The sequence below is a fragment of the Pleurodeles waltl genome, chromosome 11, assembly GCF_031143425.1.
Source record: "Pleurodeles waltl isolate 20211129_DDA chromosome 11, aPleWal1.hap1.20221129, whole genome shotgun sequence".
Lineage (NCBI taxonomy): Eukaryota > Metazoa > Chordata > Amphibia > Caudata > Salamandridae > Pleurodeles > Pleurodeles waltl.
Genome location: NC_090450.1, coordinates 90,554,694 through 90,571,142, shown reverse-complemented (window position 1 = coordinate 90,571,142; position 16,449 = coordinate 90,554,694). Strand labels below are relative to the sequence as shown.

Sequence of the window (16,449 nt, the reverse complement as noted above, 5' to 3'; positions counted from 1 at the left end):
CAGGTAAATCAGCTGGTACTGCATGTAGCAGGACGAGACCAGACTAAAGAAGTTTCTACCTCCAATTTAACACAGAGACTATTTAGGTTTTGTCTGTGGGGGTTTGGCGCAGACTCATAGGTGGCCCTAAACTCCCTCAATAAAAAGCTTTTGGTGCACGTGCTACTGGACTCTGCAAGAAATTTCCAACCTTGAGGCATGCACATCACCCCGACATGCTGACCTGCCTGTTGGAAGTTGCTGTACCCACATTGTTTCCTAACCATTCAGTGATGTAACAAAGGCCCCCACAGCCGCCATGGTGCGGTGGGGGACCTAAGCTCCAGGGGGCACCCTCAGCACTGTACCCTGGCCTGAGCGCTCCTGAGTGAGTCCAAGGTGGAGGTACCATGTACTTTGCAGGAGGGCCTCTCAAGTTTTGTTACGCCACACTAACAACTGACTGTTTCCATGTCCATAACCAAATCATTCCTGCAGACCGTACACATTAAGGTTTTGTCCTATTCTGGTGTTTTGTTTCTGCTGCAATGATGTCTCTTTCCACAGGGGAAGAATGCCTTGCACAGAAAAACTGCAACAAATGAGCAGGGTTCTGTAAAAGATGATAGATAGTTACTGATGACAGTCACACTGGAAGATCTTAGAGTGCAACTGTGCTGCTATTTTGAAAACTTTTAGGTCCTGATTACAAGTGGGCCAAATAATTATTACCTCTATTCATTACCTTGTTTGAGCAGGGAACAAAATTACAAATTGTGTGGAGTTTAGCGCACTTGCTAGTTAAGAGGTGCACTGACCTATTCCCCCCTTTAATTTTCTCTAGGTCCCCCTTTAGAAATTGAAACCTTCCGCAGTATACATGGGGAACACATCCCGATTAACACCAGAACATGCGGATTTTGTTGTGGAAAGCACAAAAAATCTACATATTGTGCCCCATTCTCACGAACAGGACTCCCAACTGGGAAATTCCTCAAGTGTATAATTGAGCACCCGATAAATTCTAAACCCTGGGGTCTTCAATTTCACCAGGAGCAATAATTATCCCACCCCTATCTCTATGGCACTTGTAATAAACTCAAGAAAAACAAAACCGCAATATTGAAAAGCTTAATGGGCTGTAATAAAAGGGTCACAAAAAGATACTACTGGTAAAAATGAGTGCAAAAGCAACACAATACGCATAACACTAGCTCCACTCATTGTGTATGATTTGTGCCCTCATTATGCATTGGTGGTGGTAAATAAAGGAAGTAATAATTTCAAACAATTTTGCCTCAGTTCTGTATGCATTAATACCACATTACCACGTTTAGTGGGGGCATTTAACACAGTGGAACGATGGTGGAAAGCGCGGGGTGAAAGCAGTGGCAGGAACAATTTGAGCTCAGCTAGTCATATGTACTAGTGCTAAGAGTGAATAAATTACTACTTAGTCCCCTTGTAGTCCAGCCAATCAGTGTAAATGTCCTTGATGTGGCTTAAACCAAACTTGCTTAGAAGCTGCAACCAAAGCTAAGATCATAGTGTGGGGTTAATATAGCTCTACTGATAAGATCATGCCCTTGCTCACAATTTACATATTCGTAGGTCTGGTGTTTGACAGCATAGCTGCAAACAGACCTGTTGATATCAATACATAGAGTGCCTTTGGATCTGCCCCTTTCAGCCTTGACTTTATTTACCACTCTTTTTGAGCAACTGTCTTGAGAGTTCATCAATCATGTCTTGGCTCAGCCCCGTGGAGTATTCATATCTCACCAAATGTCATTGGTTATTTAGGTGTATCCTCCTTCTACTAATCGAGTGCCCGCAATGAATTGCCTACAAGGGACTATTACCGCCATGTCCATCATACCGTCCCATTCCTTACACGTAAGCATTTCGCCTGCTCCCCAGAACCTATCACCTGAGGGCAAGATACTTCCTCCAATATGCTTCAGAATACCCAGCATGCATAAAGGGTAGGTATGTCACCAAGACAGTCTTTTTCTTTCTGTACTGCAGAACTGTTTTCTAGTGAGGTCAAGCTGTAAGGTAGAATCATGCTTTGTTTACTTATCTTATGTTTTCCCTCACCATGGGACTTGCTCCATCAGTCTGACATTGTAGGGGTACTAACTGCTATGCACAGCAGGTGTCAGTCCATGTGTGCTGGGCTGTGACAATGAGCGTCCTTTCACCCGCTTTCCTCCCCTGTGGGTCCATGGCCCATACACGGGCGTTCTCTGCATGTCAGCTCCACGTAGCGTGCAGCTCCTCTGCAGCTGTGAAGCATTTGGCTTTGAGTGGCAGCCACACATTTGGGGCAGTTTTTCATTTCTATGGGTGTTTCTTGCATGCCAGCAGCTACAGCGGTATCTCAGGAGGCACAAGAGTTGGTTTCCTTAGAAACAGGGACGATGCAGGAAACGTCCCTGGTGGCGTTTTGGCAGAATGGAGACTGCAACGTGTAGCTCTATGGAGGTGCCTACTTTGCGTCTCTTAATCACTGATGCTGCGTTCAGGGCCAGGGAGGTGGAAGGGCCACCTGCTAAGGTGCCAAGGCCTAATCCCGATGATGGCATAGAGGATCCAGGTGAGAATGAACGAAGGTGGTGTTGATTTGTGCAGGGGGCTGAGCTCTCTAATCTCTTTTCTGTGTTCGGTATAATCTGGGATTTCCTACTCCTGTGGAAGAAGAATTGTAAGAGGATTTTTTTACCCAGTAGCAGCGCCCTCACCCAGAGTCCTTGCCATTGCATAGTATGGTATGCAAAGTGCTCTCTCTTGAGTGAAAGGACATTGATAAGCCTACATTTCCTTGTTTCCTCAGCAAGCCTTATGCCTTGGAGGGGTTTTCAGTGAAATTCCCGCATTCTGTCAAGGTCAATAACCTGATGGCTGGTCTATCCTCACAACGCATTGTGCTTTCTGATGACACCCTTCCCTCTGACCCTGCAGGTAAGAAGGCGTAGGGGGTAGTAAAGAGGTCTTTTCGACCTCCAATTTCTACATCAGGGCAATAGCTTATACTAAATACATGGTACAGTCCCTCTTGAAGGATTTTCAGACTTTGGCTTAGCAGATGAGTGAAGCGGGGGGCACAACCTCTCTGTTGACCTTGATGGAACTTCAGGTTTGCTATTTGTCTGACATTTCTTTCGACAATTTGTGCTCCACTGCTGCAGCATCAGGTGCATCTATTGCAGCACAATGCCATATCTGGATGATGGCCTAACAAAGCTCTGTCCTCCTGAAGTTGCCTTTTGAGGGTTCGAAGATGTTTGGGTCCCAACTTGAGGAGATGGTGAAGCAGTCGACGGAAGATAGGAAGCTGGTTGCTTCTGTTCACCCTCCATCCAGTGGGAAAGGTTTTGGGTATTGTTGTGTTTTTGTCCATCCTCAGGTTAAGGGTACTAGCCAACCCTTTTGAGGCAGGGGTTGTGGCCAGGGGGCCCTTGGAGGAGACAATGCCTGGTCTCAGTCTGTTGTGGCCTCATCCACTCCTTCTCTAAAGCAGTGACTATCCATGCCTTCTGTCACCAGCAGCACGGACTATCGGATGCCTGGGCAGTTCAGACGGCATCCTCACATTACTGAATCAAATTTTCATCTCACCCTGCTTACGTTTTCAAGAAGACTCCTCTGCTTCGGGACCATGTGAAGCGAGCCGCATTGCTGGAAGGTGTTCGACCTCTTTTGAAGAAAGCTGCAGTAATCGAGGTTCCTCCCCAGAAGAGGGGACTGGGTCATTATTGCATCCTGTTTCTTGTGCAGAAAGCCTTGGGCGAATACTGTCCAGACTTAGATCTCGTGAGCACTCCAAGATGGTGAAGCTACAGCCATTCCTTCAGCTAGTTCATCAGTGGAGCTTCCTGGAGTCCCTAGACCTAATGGATGCATACCTACACGTTACCAGCCATCTGGCAGATCAGAAGTTTCTTTGCTTTGCCAGTCGACACAAGGCATTACCAATTCTAGGTGCTTCCTTTCAGTCTTTCAATGGCAGCAAGGGTTTTTACAAAACTCTTGCACCCGGGTAGATATTCTTCATTTTCGGGGTATTCAAATATACCCTCACCTGGATCACTGGCTGATTGCCTCTCCTTTTAATACGGCAACAGAGGAGGTGCTGCAGGTTTGCTGTCTTCTGAAAGATTTTGGATTTCTCATCAGCCTCAAGATGTCCTCTCTGCAACCCTCTCAGTCCCTGAAATTCATTGGGCACTCAACAGGATAGATCTGGGAATGGTGGTCCTTGCTCCTGAGAGACAATTAACTGTATTCCAACATCTCTTCAGTTCTGTCCAAACCTCAGGTTTCTGTCCATCTCTGGCTGCGGAGTCAGGGGGAGATGGCCTTCATTTTATAAATTCTCCTGTGGGCCTGTCTCCATTTGTATCCCCTCATGCCTCACACCACTAGGATCCGCCTCCTCAGGAAACGACTCTCTCATCCCTGTTACGCCAGAAATTCAGGAATCTCTACAGTGGTAGTTGTCTCTTTACCAACTCTCCAGGGGTTTCAATCTCCTCGGTCGGTGGTCCTGTCCACCAATGCGAGCACCAAAAGATGGGTGCAGTTCTTGGGGATTACATGGCCCAGGGCAGATGGTCCCGCTTCTAGTTAAGGGTGGTTTGGCAGGCATTTTTTTGTTTGTTCCTCTCCTGCGGAACCAGGCAGATAATGTCCAGATGGACAACCAGTTTGTGCATGCCTACAGCAAACGGGATGGGATGGCATGCGGAAGGGCCTGTTTCTCCTCTTCCAAAAGATAGATAAATCAATCAATCAATCATTTGTAGAGCGCACTACTCACCCATAGGTTCTCAAAGCACTAGGGAGGATCCTCAGAGATCAGCTGAAGAGCCAGGACTTGAGGTCCTTTTTGAACTGAGGCAGTGCTGGCGACTGTCTGAGGTGCAGTGGTAAGGTGTTCCAACCTTTAGCTGCCAGGTATGAGAATGATCTTCCTCCAGCAGAGGAACCAGAGAGGTCTGGACGGGGAGTACCAGGTGATGCAGTGGTTGCGATAGATGGGTCTGCTGTTGTGGAGGGATCTGTAGACGTGTACAGGGAGTTTGAAGTTGATCCTCTTCCCGACAGTGAGCCAGTGGGGGTTCTTCAGGTGTTCAGTGATTTGTTCACGGCGGGGGATGTCTAGGAGGAGTCTGGCAGCGGCGTTGCAAATTGGTTGCAGCTTGTTTATGTCCTTCTTGGAAGTTCCAGCACAGAGGGCGTTGCCGTAGTCAAGTCTGCTTGGGATTAGGGCATGTGTCACAGTTTTCCTGCAGTCGGTTAGTATCCATCTGAAGATCTTTTGGAGGAGTCAGAGTGTGTGGTAGCAGGTGGAGATGACGGAGTTTACCTGCCTGGTCTTGGTCAGCGTTGAGTCGATGACGCTAAGGTTTCTAGTGTGCTCTGTTGAGGTGGGGTGCAGCAGAGTGTAGAGGGCCACCAGGAGTCATCCCCAGCTGAAGGGGATGGTCCCAAGATGAAGATCTGGGTTTTTCATAGTTCAGCTTTAGGCAGCTCTCCCTCAGCCAGGTGGCGACTGCTTCCATCCCATCTCTGAAATTCTTCATGGTTGTAGAGGTGTTCTTGGTCAGGGAAAGGATCAACTGGTTGTAATCAGTGTAGGAGACGATGCTCATGCTGAAGTTCCTGACGATGGGGGCGAGTGGGATCATTGTGGCTGAGACCTGTGGGCCAAGAGGAGTCTCCTTTCTCGCTCGGCAGTCAAACTTCTGGAGAAGGAGAATGGGCCTGCGGACTCCCCATGTGTCTGTCATCTAATATGTTTCCACAGATTTGCTCCAGATTTGCCCGCCCCTGGCAGTATCTTTTTGTTTCAGAGGAGACTGCCCTGCTCCCTCAGTTTTGTAGCCTATCCCCTGCTAGGACTGCTTGGGCAATAGTTGCTTTGGTCTCCTATTTGCCTTTTCCCCAGTTTCCCTTGATTCCCAGGGTTCTCAGGAAACTTCGGGTGGATTGGGCTGAGGTTCTGCTGGTAATGCCAGGATGCTCCAGGGTGCAGCGATTTCTCCTTCTTCAGTATTTGGCAACATGCCCACACTGGAGGTTTCCCATTTGTTCATCTCCATCGAGGCTGCCTCTTCTCAACTTCCCCTCTCCTACGACTCTGGTTGGAGGTCTGGCACTTGAAATGTTGACTTTATTGGCACAGGTTTGTTGGCTGGAGGTCGCCCAGTGCATTCAGTTGTCTTGTAGGCCTTCCACCCTTAAATCTTACAATCGTCATTAAAAGAACCTTGCCTCCAGGTGCCAGAAGGGGGTGGCTCCCGATTCTTGTGCTCCAGTCAAGGTTTGGGATTTTTTAAAGGGATGGTCTTCTCTTGGATCTGGCTGTCTCTAATATCCAGGTCCAGTGGTCCGCCGTTTGTGCCTTCAGTGGTTCTAATATGTCCAGTTTCTCCCTTGGTGACATGACTCTTGAGCAATTTTTTTGCATCAGGGGCCTATCTCCCATACCCCAGTTCCCCCCTGGGATCTTCTGCTATTGCTTTGTAATTTATGGTGTGTTTTTGCATTAAGCATTTCACATGTATTGCATCATCCTTGGTTTCAGTGTGAATCAATCATCATGCGCTTGGGTATGGGCGCATGTGTATGGAAGGCAGACGTGGAGGCAATGGCGGCTGCTGACTTTTCAAAGTGGTGGGGTGTAAAAACTGGGGACAAAGGAGCAAGTGAAGTGGGCATGACAAACTGATATAAGGATGGTTCAGGGCCTTTCTGCCCTGAGAAAACTGGATGGAACTACCATGGTGGGTGCACAGGGTTCTCCGTAGAAGATGCCTTAATCCCATTTAATGTTTTGAATGTATGTTGTATGTTACCAACTAATTATTCCAGAACAGAAATATCTTCACATTTATCCTTGTTACGAACTAGGCCAGTGCTCTCTCAGTGAAGCCCACTTCAACACACTCTGGACTGATCCACAAACTACTCTGACAGTCCACCTTAATCCAGACACTGATCACAGCATTATTCTAAAAAGCATGAAAGAATTTGTTTCAAAAAATCTAACCTGTGGTTTACCAAAGGCGTTCACTAAATATTTTGTCTTCAATCTGTAAGTGCCATGTTTTACAGGGCGTTTTCTGGACCATTTACATGCTAAATGTTTTAATGGCTCAGCTCTCCTTTTAGTTTTCTTGGTTCGTCCAAATCTATTAAACAGCCCCTATGTTGTAGCCAAAGCGTTCCCTATGTGCACCCGATAAAGAAATAGGAAAAGGATGTAAGGGACTCGAAGAACAGCTATTTAAAGTTGCTAAACCTCAAGACTATTTCAGAAGCTGCAACGACACACAGAAGATGGTTCAAAGGCCTTCCTCAGCGTGCTGCAGCCACAACAGTAGATTGAAAGTAATTGTAAAGGTGTATATACAGATGGGGTTGGAACATCTCTAAGACAGGAGACTCTGCTACGCACCAAGCAGAGAAACTAGAGTTAATTAAACCCAGGCAAACTAAGCAATGACTGGGCACAATACCAATTTAAAGCTGCTCTGGTTCACTTTCTATTTCACCCGCTAAAGTGCTGAAAAGCATTATAAGGAACCTGCTTTGCAGCTTTAAACCTATTTGTGGGGTGTACATAGGGACCTGTACTTTTGTGTCTGGAGCAGTAATGAGGAAGCACTGAGCCATGAGTCCCAACCAGGTACCAAAAGGGAGCAGCGTGTAGTACGGGCTTCATTTTTCTGTAAAACTCAATTTCTGGTAAGGTATCTGCACTGTAGAACAAGTGGCCGAGGAAAGCATCAACGATAAAGCTTAAGATATGGGCCCACGGGTGTTGCTTTGTCAGGCCAGAAGTAACTAACCTAGCAAATTTAAGGCTGCTGTGGCACACACACCAATTCAATGCGCGATAAAATCAAGTCTCCTTGACACTCACCACTTAACTTTATAAAACAAATTTAATTCTTACCAGCAACCATTGCCACAATGAAGACTGAAGAAATCGAGCATGTTCAGTGTCTAGTAGAAAAACTAGCCTTGACTACCTCTCACAGGCAGGGCCAACAAACGTGCTTGCAGGCTGGAGATGAACAACGTAATGCCTTCATCAGCGCAGCGCATGAGGAGCGTAGAGCCGGGAACAGAAACATGGACAATCGCTTTGAGGCTTCAAAATACGGTCACACAGTGGTTGGCCATGTTCTGTAATTCTCCCACCCAAGCGCTGCCTTGTAAGCAGGGGTCAACCACCATCACCCAAACCAATCTATGCATTGCTTCCATGCTGTTTATCATATTGAACAGCACGACTGAAGCATGTTGACTGGGTGGAGCAGGGGATGCTCGTGCTCCATAGGAGACAGAGGGGCTGTGGCGTGCTCCCTCCAGTTCTCCGAACGAGTGCATGTTAGAAGGGACTATATGCATGACAGACTGGTCAAAGCAAAAGACTTGTCAAACCTGACATGCTCAATTGATCTAAACTCATACAAGTCATCCCTGGGGCCTGCGTCTGCCAGTCGATAGAATTTGCCCTGCCCACTCTGGCGCTATTGTTAACCAGAACCCTTGAAGTGCTGTGGTAGGGACGGAGAGCAAGCAAATTTGCAAACGTAATAGTGATTTTCAGATTGTTTATTTTGCGGCTCATGGTGATTTCCTACAGGGGAAACGCTCCTCTGCCCCAATGGACAGGCAGCCCCTGTGAGGAGGTAGTGCCTGGTTACTTTCCAGTACTCTTCATTACTCCGAGTCCCGGTCTTTCCGTTCCATTCCAACCCTCCCTGTGTTTCTTTTTTTTAGGCGTTTCTTTGGCATGCTCAATCTGTCTTGGTGACATACTTCCCCCTTTATGCATGCTGGGTAACAGACGCCATATTGGAGGAAGCATTTTGACCTTAGCTAGGTGACAGGTTCTGTAGAGCAAGAGAAATGCTCTTGTGTAAGAAAGGAATCGGGACAAGGGCTCGGAGCAATGAAGATTACCGGTAAGTACCCTGGCATTTTACAACTACAGCCTTTTCTGCCTACTGCTGGTTCTCTCCTGTGTGCCTCACACTTAGGTGCTAACGCTGAATGGATCAGCACATGAAACATAGTACAATTGGCTTTGCTAATGCTTGTTCCTATACAGCTGGTTCTAAGGCAAGACAGTGTAAAGCTTACTGACGCACCAGTAGGGGGCGTGCGATAGCCCCTTAAGGACTCGACTGTGCCCTCGCTGGGAGAAGTGATGGGAAATTCAGAAGTCTCTGCATCCTAACCGAAAACATAACCCATAGCAAGATGTAATTGCTACAAATTGTAATAAGGTTTCCACCGTCTGTAATAAGCTTTATTAGCGAGTTGTGCAACGGCTAAACAAACACACTGTTACTGTACAAAACCATAGCTTTGTTGCGATTGTGTACCAATTCCAACTGTTTCCTGTTGATACACTTTCTTCAGGCTGCGCCACATTGTGTCAGACTCGAGCTGTAAACCCGCCCCTCCTCCCCTAATCCTTTCAGGAATAAAAAGTCGTCCCTTTAAAGAAGTGGCACGCTCCTGCGCGCACGCCTCCCCTCCCCCACCTGTGAGCATGGTTCGCTCCTGCCTATATTTACTGGCTCTCGTGGGTTGACAGCATCATTTCTGGAGCAGCCGGGGGGAGAGGAAGTCGGTCCCAGCCGAGAGGGGAAGCAGCAGGCTGCTCTCAATTCAATGAAGGGAAGCGGTGCAGGAGCCGAGCCAGCAGCGTCTGCGCACTGAGGGCGGCAGACAGACCTCCGCATCCCGGGACAGAAACAGGACACGGGCTGTGACAGGGACCCGAGCGTGCCAGGAAAGCTGATACCTGGGGCGCGGGAGGGGACGCCGACCTTTATTTCCATCGGAGCAGTTTCCATGAGCTACAAAGGAAGTCGCACAAGAGAAAACGCCGTGCAGCTGGAGGAGGCGCGCGAGCCTGGCACTTGAACCGGGCACACACGGGGGCTGAGGCAGTGAGCTCCATCGGCGGATCAAGCAGCGCTACGCGCAGTGAAAGGGCATCGCAGCGCTTGGGCGAAACACCGCAGGCGAAAGCCAGCCGGCTAATAAGGGACATCGTGCAGCAAAGGCACACTGCCTGCGGTGGGAATACGACAGGGGCTGAGTCTAAGCACTAGATGTAGTGAGCATCTACAGAGAGGGGTCGTGCAAGAAACACACTGCATGCAGCCAGCGGTTGAGTGTAAACATTGGAGCTGAGGCACAGTTGCACACTGGAGCATGAAGCACTATGTCTGAGAAACTGTGAATACAACCAAGGAAAGTGGTGAACCTCGGCCACTACGTGCAGCGTCCACAGCGAAAGGATGCGCTGGCGTCGACCAAGAAAGCAAATCGGTGCATGCATGGAATAAATGATTGGATCTCAGATACTTTGCAAGGCGACCCAACATTCGAGTCCGATTGCATGCAAAAATAGAAATTTAAGAGCACAGACACTGCGTGCAAAGACTCCCCTCATGCAATAAACGTTAGACTGTGAGCTGCAAAAGATTTAAACGGACGGGGGCCAGACCGAGAGCTGCAAAAAAAGCAGGAAGCCGAGCCTGGTGCGTGCAAATGAGAAAACACTGGAGCCGAGTGACCGCAACGCTGGACGAATAGGGCGGTGTGTGCAAAGTAAGTGGATCCGAAAGACTGACAGCAAATCCATCCCCCCTGGGTAGGAGCTGATCCACACACCCCTCGCTCTGGCATGCGGCCGCTCTGAGCCCGGCACCTCCCACCCCAGCCCGGCCGCCCCGAGGCAGACATGCTGCCCTGGAAGAAGAACAAGTTCGAGCTGATCGAGGACGACAAGCAGAGCAAGCCCAAGGCTTACGCCGTCAGCCTGCACTGCTCGGCGCTGACCACGCTGGCCAAGGGCTGCCCGGAGAGCGCGCTGAGCCGCGTGGGCAGCATGTTCAAGTCCCGGCGCAAGAAGATCCGCATCACGGCCGAGGACCCCAGCTACACCGTGCTCTACCTGGGCAACGCCACCACGCTGCAGTCCCGCGGCGAGGGCTGCACCGACGCCGCCGTGGCCAAGATCTGGGCCAAGAGCGGCCTGGGCCGGCAGGGCAGCCGCATGCGCCTGACGGTCAGCGCGCAAGGCTTGCGCATGGTGCACGCCGAGGACCGCCAGCCGCCCCGGCCCGGCCACCTCTACCTGCTGCACCGGGTCACCTACTGCGTGGCCGACCCCCGGCTGCCCCGCGTCTTCGCCTGGGTGTACCGGCACGAGATGCGCCACAAGGCGGTGATGCTGCGCTGCCACGCCGTGCTGGTGTCGCGGCCCGAGAAGGCGCGGGCCATGGCGCTGCTGCTCTACCAGACCTCGGCGGCCGCGCTGCAGGAGTTCAAGCGCCTCAAGCGCCGCGACGACGCGCGCCACCAGCAGCAGCAGCTGCTGCTGGGCGGCGCCGGGGCCGAGCAGAGCGGGGTGCCGCTGGTGCCCCTGCGCAAGCTGCTGCTGCACGGCCAGTGCTGCTACAAGCCGCCGGTGGAGCGGAGCCGCAGCGCGCCCAAGCTGGGCTGCATCGCGGAGGACGTGCACGGGGAGGAGGAGGAGCGCCGCGAGGCGCTGCGCAGGGAGCACTGCGACGACACGCTGCTGCAGCCGCGGGGCCCCGGCCAGGAGCGGGCCCGCAGCCCCGAGCTGGCGCAGCTCATCCACGGCCTGGGCGCGCTCAGCATCGGCAACGACCTGCAGAGCCTGCGCGCAGACCTGCGCGTCACCCGGCTGCTGTCCGGGGAGAGCACGGGCAGCGAGTCCTCCATCGAGAGCAGCGGCAGTCAGGAGCCCACCAGCCCCGTGGGGGACGAGGAGGAGGACGGGGAGGAGGAGGAGGAGGAGGAGGAGGAAGAGGGGGGCGACACAGGCTGAACGGCCGAGGGGAAGGACTCGAGAACTAAGGGGCCCAGGACCTCACGAGACTGCGAGGATTAAGGGAACGCGAGGCCCAAGGACCGGAGCACTGGGGCGCGAGAACTGAGCGCCCCTGGACTGCCTGAGGCCGCGAGAACTGAGGCGACCAGAGACCCAAGGACCCTTGAGGGCCTGGCAGGGGGGTGGGGCAACAAGATCGCCAAGTGTTTTGGCCATTTTCTGGGACCCAAGGATTAATGCAAGAGCCTAGGCCCAGGGGCCTCGAGATATGGGTTTAAAGGGCCCTGGCATCGAGATGGAGGGCATCACACGGAACGAAAAGACATAATTTGGTGCACTAAAGACATGGGCTTGAGGGGCCAATGAACAGATGCTCACCTTAGAGACGAGGGTTCAAGGCATAAGGGGTCTTGCACAAGGGTGCTGACACAGGGCGCTGTACACATCTGCTTACAGCACATTGCACAGGGGACCGCTAAGCACACACATTCTTAACTTGGGGCACAGTTATTGAAGGACATGTTGCATAAGGAGTCAGACTTAGATCTGTATTAGAATGACCGCATAGATGCTTACGCAGCCAGAGGCGTAGAGACTTAGAGCCAAATGCACTCAAGGCCTCAGCACCACATTGCACCACCAGAGCTTCGACTTTTTTTTTTTTTTTTTAACGCTTCAGTGGTGCAGCGTGCCAGTCCATATTTGCAAGGCCAGAGAAAGCCACCTTGTGTGGCTTTTCATGGCCTTGTTAATATATACCCCATTCACGCATAGCACCAGGTGAAAAGGACATCCAAGGGTGTTGCTTGGGGTGCTCCCACGCAACACCCATGGAACCCAAAGGAATCTGGTGCATTCCCAGATTTACAGGTCTGGATATGCGTCAGATTCCTACACCACCTCAGGCTTGGCGTAGGAATGACTTAATGGGGAGAAATATTTTTATTTTTCCCCTTTCTATGACTGCAGCACACATTGAAAGAGAAAAAAAACACCTCTTGTGTTTTTTTTTTTTTGGTGTGTGTGTAGGAAGGTGTTCCTTCCTGCACAAAAATAATCATCCCCACAAGGCAGGCAGAGAGTGCAGAGGCCGTGGCACATGGTACAAAGGTGCATGCGTTCGTGCTAGGCAGGAATTTGTACGGCAGCGCAGGGGGAGTGGACAGAAATGAGCTGTATCTTGAAGATACTGCACATTTTTGCCCTTTTCCCGTGGCGCAGGGCTGCGCAGACTTGTAAATGAGGCACTCAGTTTTGCAATACACTGGACAGGACTTGGTATCTGGACGTGTGCACACACATTTATCAAGATGCACGGTGATTGATGGGGAAAGCCATAAGGACTCCTAAACCCTTCCACATGGCTAAAGGGCCTGGCTCCATGGTATCATGCATTTAGGGCATAATGACTCATGCACTGCAGAGTACAGGGACTTGGAGATCAGAGCATAGTATGGGCATCTGCACAAATAGCAGGGGGCGAGTGTCAGGAGCCTTAGGCTGGTTACACAAGAAAGGGCTCTAGTAGAGAGAGGACCAATCTGAGTGGGGGGGCTGGAGGGGCAACAGAGCTGACACAAACCATCTCTAACATTGCTTTGGAGACTAGTTCCTGTGATGAACCAAGAATACACTCAAATGCGTTATTAGGACAACGTGACTGCCACCACTAGGAAATGCTCATAAAAGGTGCCATTTTGTTTCCACAAGTGTAGGACTGATGGATTGTGCAGTCCGTCTGGAGTGGGTGGGTCTTCCATCCAGGCTTCACCTATTGTTTACAAAGGGTCCTTGGCACCGGACAACTTTTGTGCCCACCCCAGTTGTCACGCTTATGCTTCGGCTCCAGGACTGCCAACCACAATGTGGGCAGGCAAAGTGAACCATGAACCCTCCATTCCTCCTCAGATGCCCCTTTCTAGGGTGACAAACGACAAACTCTTCTTCACACATCTTTTCTGAATGGTAGAGTTCAGCTGAAAATCTCTCTTAACTCCTCTGAAGAGCAATGAAACAGAAGTTTTGTTATGGACTGCTTGTGCCAAGGACACTAGTTTCTTTTCTTCACAGACCTGGATTGTTCCTCTGAATGTGAGGCACTGATTGTTCCTTGCTGTCTGCCACCACTTACGTGTCCTGGCCTCAGCCCTCTCTAGTTCATGACTGAACCCTACGCTGGGGTCTCACGTGCCTGAGGAAGACAATTGTGCAATACTTGGGCTTCTCCAGCCCGGCACTAGGTGACCTACTTTGACATTGTATTTTGCACATAAGAACTTATAATTGATAACTTTTGCGAATGGGCCATTTTGGCCCCAAACGTAGCATCCATGGCCCCCTCCAAGCAGAAACACAGATAACTGTATTACCTTAAGTTCTTGTCCTGTTATTTCCGTGCATGAACTTCCTGTTTACCTCTGACTTCACTTGTGGAAGATCTGCCAAAAATGCTCGTGGTGAGCAATTATTTTTTTTTGTTTACACTTCAGACATGATCCACCGGGTGTTTACTCCTTAATAAACACATTCCATGACATCCTTTTTTTTTTTTTTTTTTGTAAGTTTTGCACTGTTATGAAGTATTTTTTTTTTTTTTGCTGGTGTTTCCTAATTATACCTGTTTATGTCGTACATAGTGATATCTTATGTACGTGTTTTATCTTTGCTGTGCAAAAGAAACAAAATGGCCTATTGGTGTTCACCTGTACGAAGAAAAATGTACATATGTATAAAATACATTAGTTATTTTTTACGGACAGCACTGTTTGTTTGCACATTCAAAAACCAATAAAAGATTAATTTAAGATATAGATGTGTCTTCTTGTGACATGGTATAAAGTCCTTTGTAACTGACTAACATGTTTTCAGTTTACCCTGACCAGGTGAATGTTTGTGAAATGACACATCACTGTGATATTTTGTCCAGGGAAAGGTGTATGCATTTTCTCAAAAATGTAATTCATGAGAAGATGGCTTTTGCTAAGGCAGACGAGTCTTCAATTCAAAATGTGATTGTTGCAGGTAAACATTTTCTTTTATTCTGCTGGTATGCCCATGTTAATTGCTCATGTAGCTCTAACCAGCTGTGAATTGCTGGAGGGCATCAGGCAAGGGATGGTTGAAATAGCAGCTGGCTTCAGGGTTTCCGATGGAAACAGACAGACTTACTGTACAGTGTGCTTTCCCAACAGGCCACTGTTTCTTTAAGGCTGACATAAGTAGGACAGAGTGGTTACGTGTGAGATGCGCCTGGCTTACTAAGTGACTAAGGCCTCCAGGCCCACGTGCCTTTCAGACTTAATTGCCGGTTGGGAGAAACATCCCACTCTACATGTAGGCCGATCCATATCTGGTCCCTGTGGGCTGGAGAAACCGTACTCAGTTTCTCTTATAGCACAGCCCTTCTACCATGGGCTATATTAGTCTTTTTAAGGCAGCCTGCCTAATTTATAGGCACACTCACAGGAGAGGGCCTCTAAAGTGGGAGATGGTCTTTAATAAATGGTAGAGTCTAAGGCAAAGGGTGATAGTGCTATTAAAAGATTCACTTCACTGAGGGTAAAAGGGAGAACAAGACCAACAATCATTGGAATGTTGAAACAATGGTGATAGCACTCATTATTGGCCCTCTGCCACACCATTGTGTTCACAGGAACTCTCGATTATAATAATGCTGTACAGTCCAAGTAAACTGTTGCCAGTTTTATCTATTTTATATTACATGAAAGCCTGCAGTCCCAGCATAAAACATGTCTCTAATGTTGTTAATGCAGTAGAGTTGTGACATCTCTAGTCTCCTGGAATAAAAAAAAAACATGAACTAGCTTTTCATATATAATAGGTTATTACTTAAGATGTATATTTGTAAAATTAATGAACAGAAAGTGGATTTTGCACTACTGATCCCATTTTTTATTCTTTGTCTGTAACCATACCATCCCTTTCATAAGAAGGACCAAGACCCCAAGGACTTACGAGGTTTTTGGGGATAGTGATGGAGTGACCATATATTATAAGGAATAAACGACCCCCTGCTGTACAGTGAAAGCATATTGCAAGTCACCTCAGTGTTTTGTGTCCTCATATAGGAACCGGGCCATTGATCTCATGCCACTATTTGGTGACAAAACTTCTTGGTGACTTCCAATATCCTTATAATGTATTGTAGGTGGGTACTTTATCTGAAATGCAATACTTTGCAGCGTTGAATTCCTGTATAAAAACCCAGATCTAATTTCTCTATTGCAGGCGATTTGTGACTTCTCTAGTCATCTGGAACACTGAAATAACATAGCTGTTCAACGATAAAAGGGTATTACAATTGATTTCTGATGTCCCAGTGGCTCCTGCTAGGGACGGCAGCCAATTTCAAAGATCGGTTACCAAGAATACATACAGCTGCGGTTTACACAGGGCAAAGAATGCTGTATTTTCATTCTTATGATCTGTTTTTCTAAAACATGCCCTGATCAATCGAAAGGCGGTATTTTTTTGTACGCTCATGGCCAGTTCAGGAAAAATATAATCCTTCTGCCTTTTTCCACACGTTCTGAGGTCCAGCATTTATTTGATCT

General features: G+C 48.9%; 1 protein-coding gene across 1 annotated transcript; it reads left to right on the top strand.

The window, feature by feature from the left end:
* Positions 1–9,573: 9,573 nt before the first annotated feature.
* FAM43A (family with sequence similarity 43 member A) lies at positions 9,574–14,679 on the top strand. Its single transcript, XM_069213162.1, has one exon. The coding sequence runs from the start codon at positions 10,760–10,762 to the stop codon at positions 11,870–11,872; it is 1,113 nt and encodes a 370-aa protein (XP_069069263.1). The 5' UTR covers positions 9,574–10,759; the 3' UTR covers positions 11,873–14,679.
* The last annotated feature ends 1,770 nt before the right edge of the window (positions 14,680–16,449 follow it).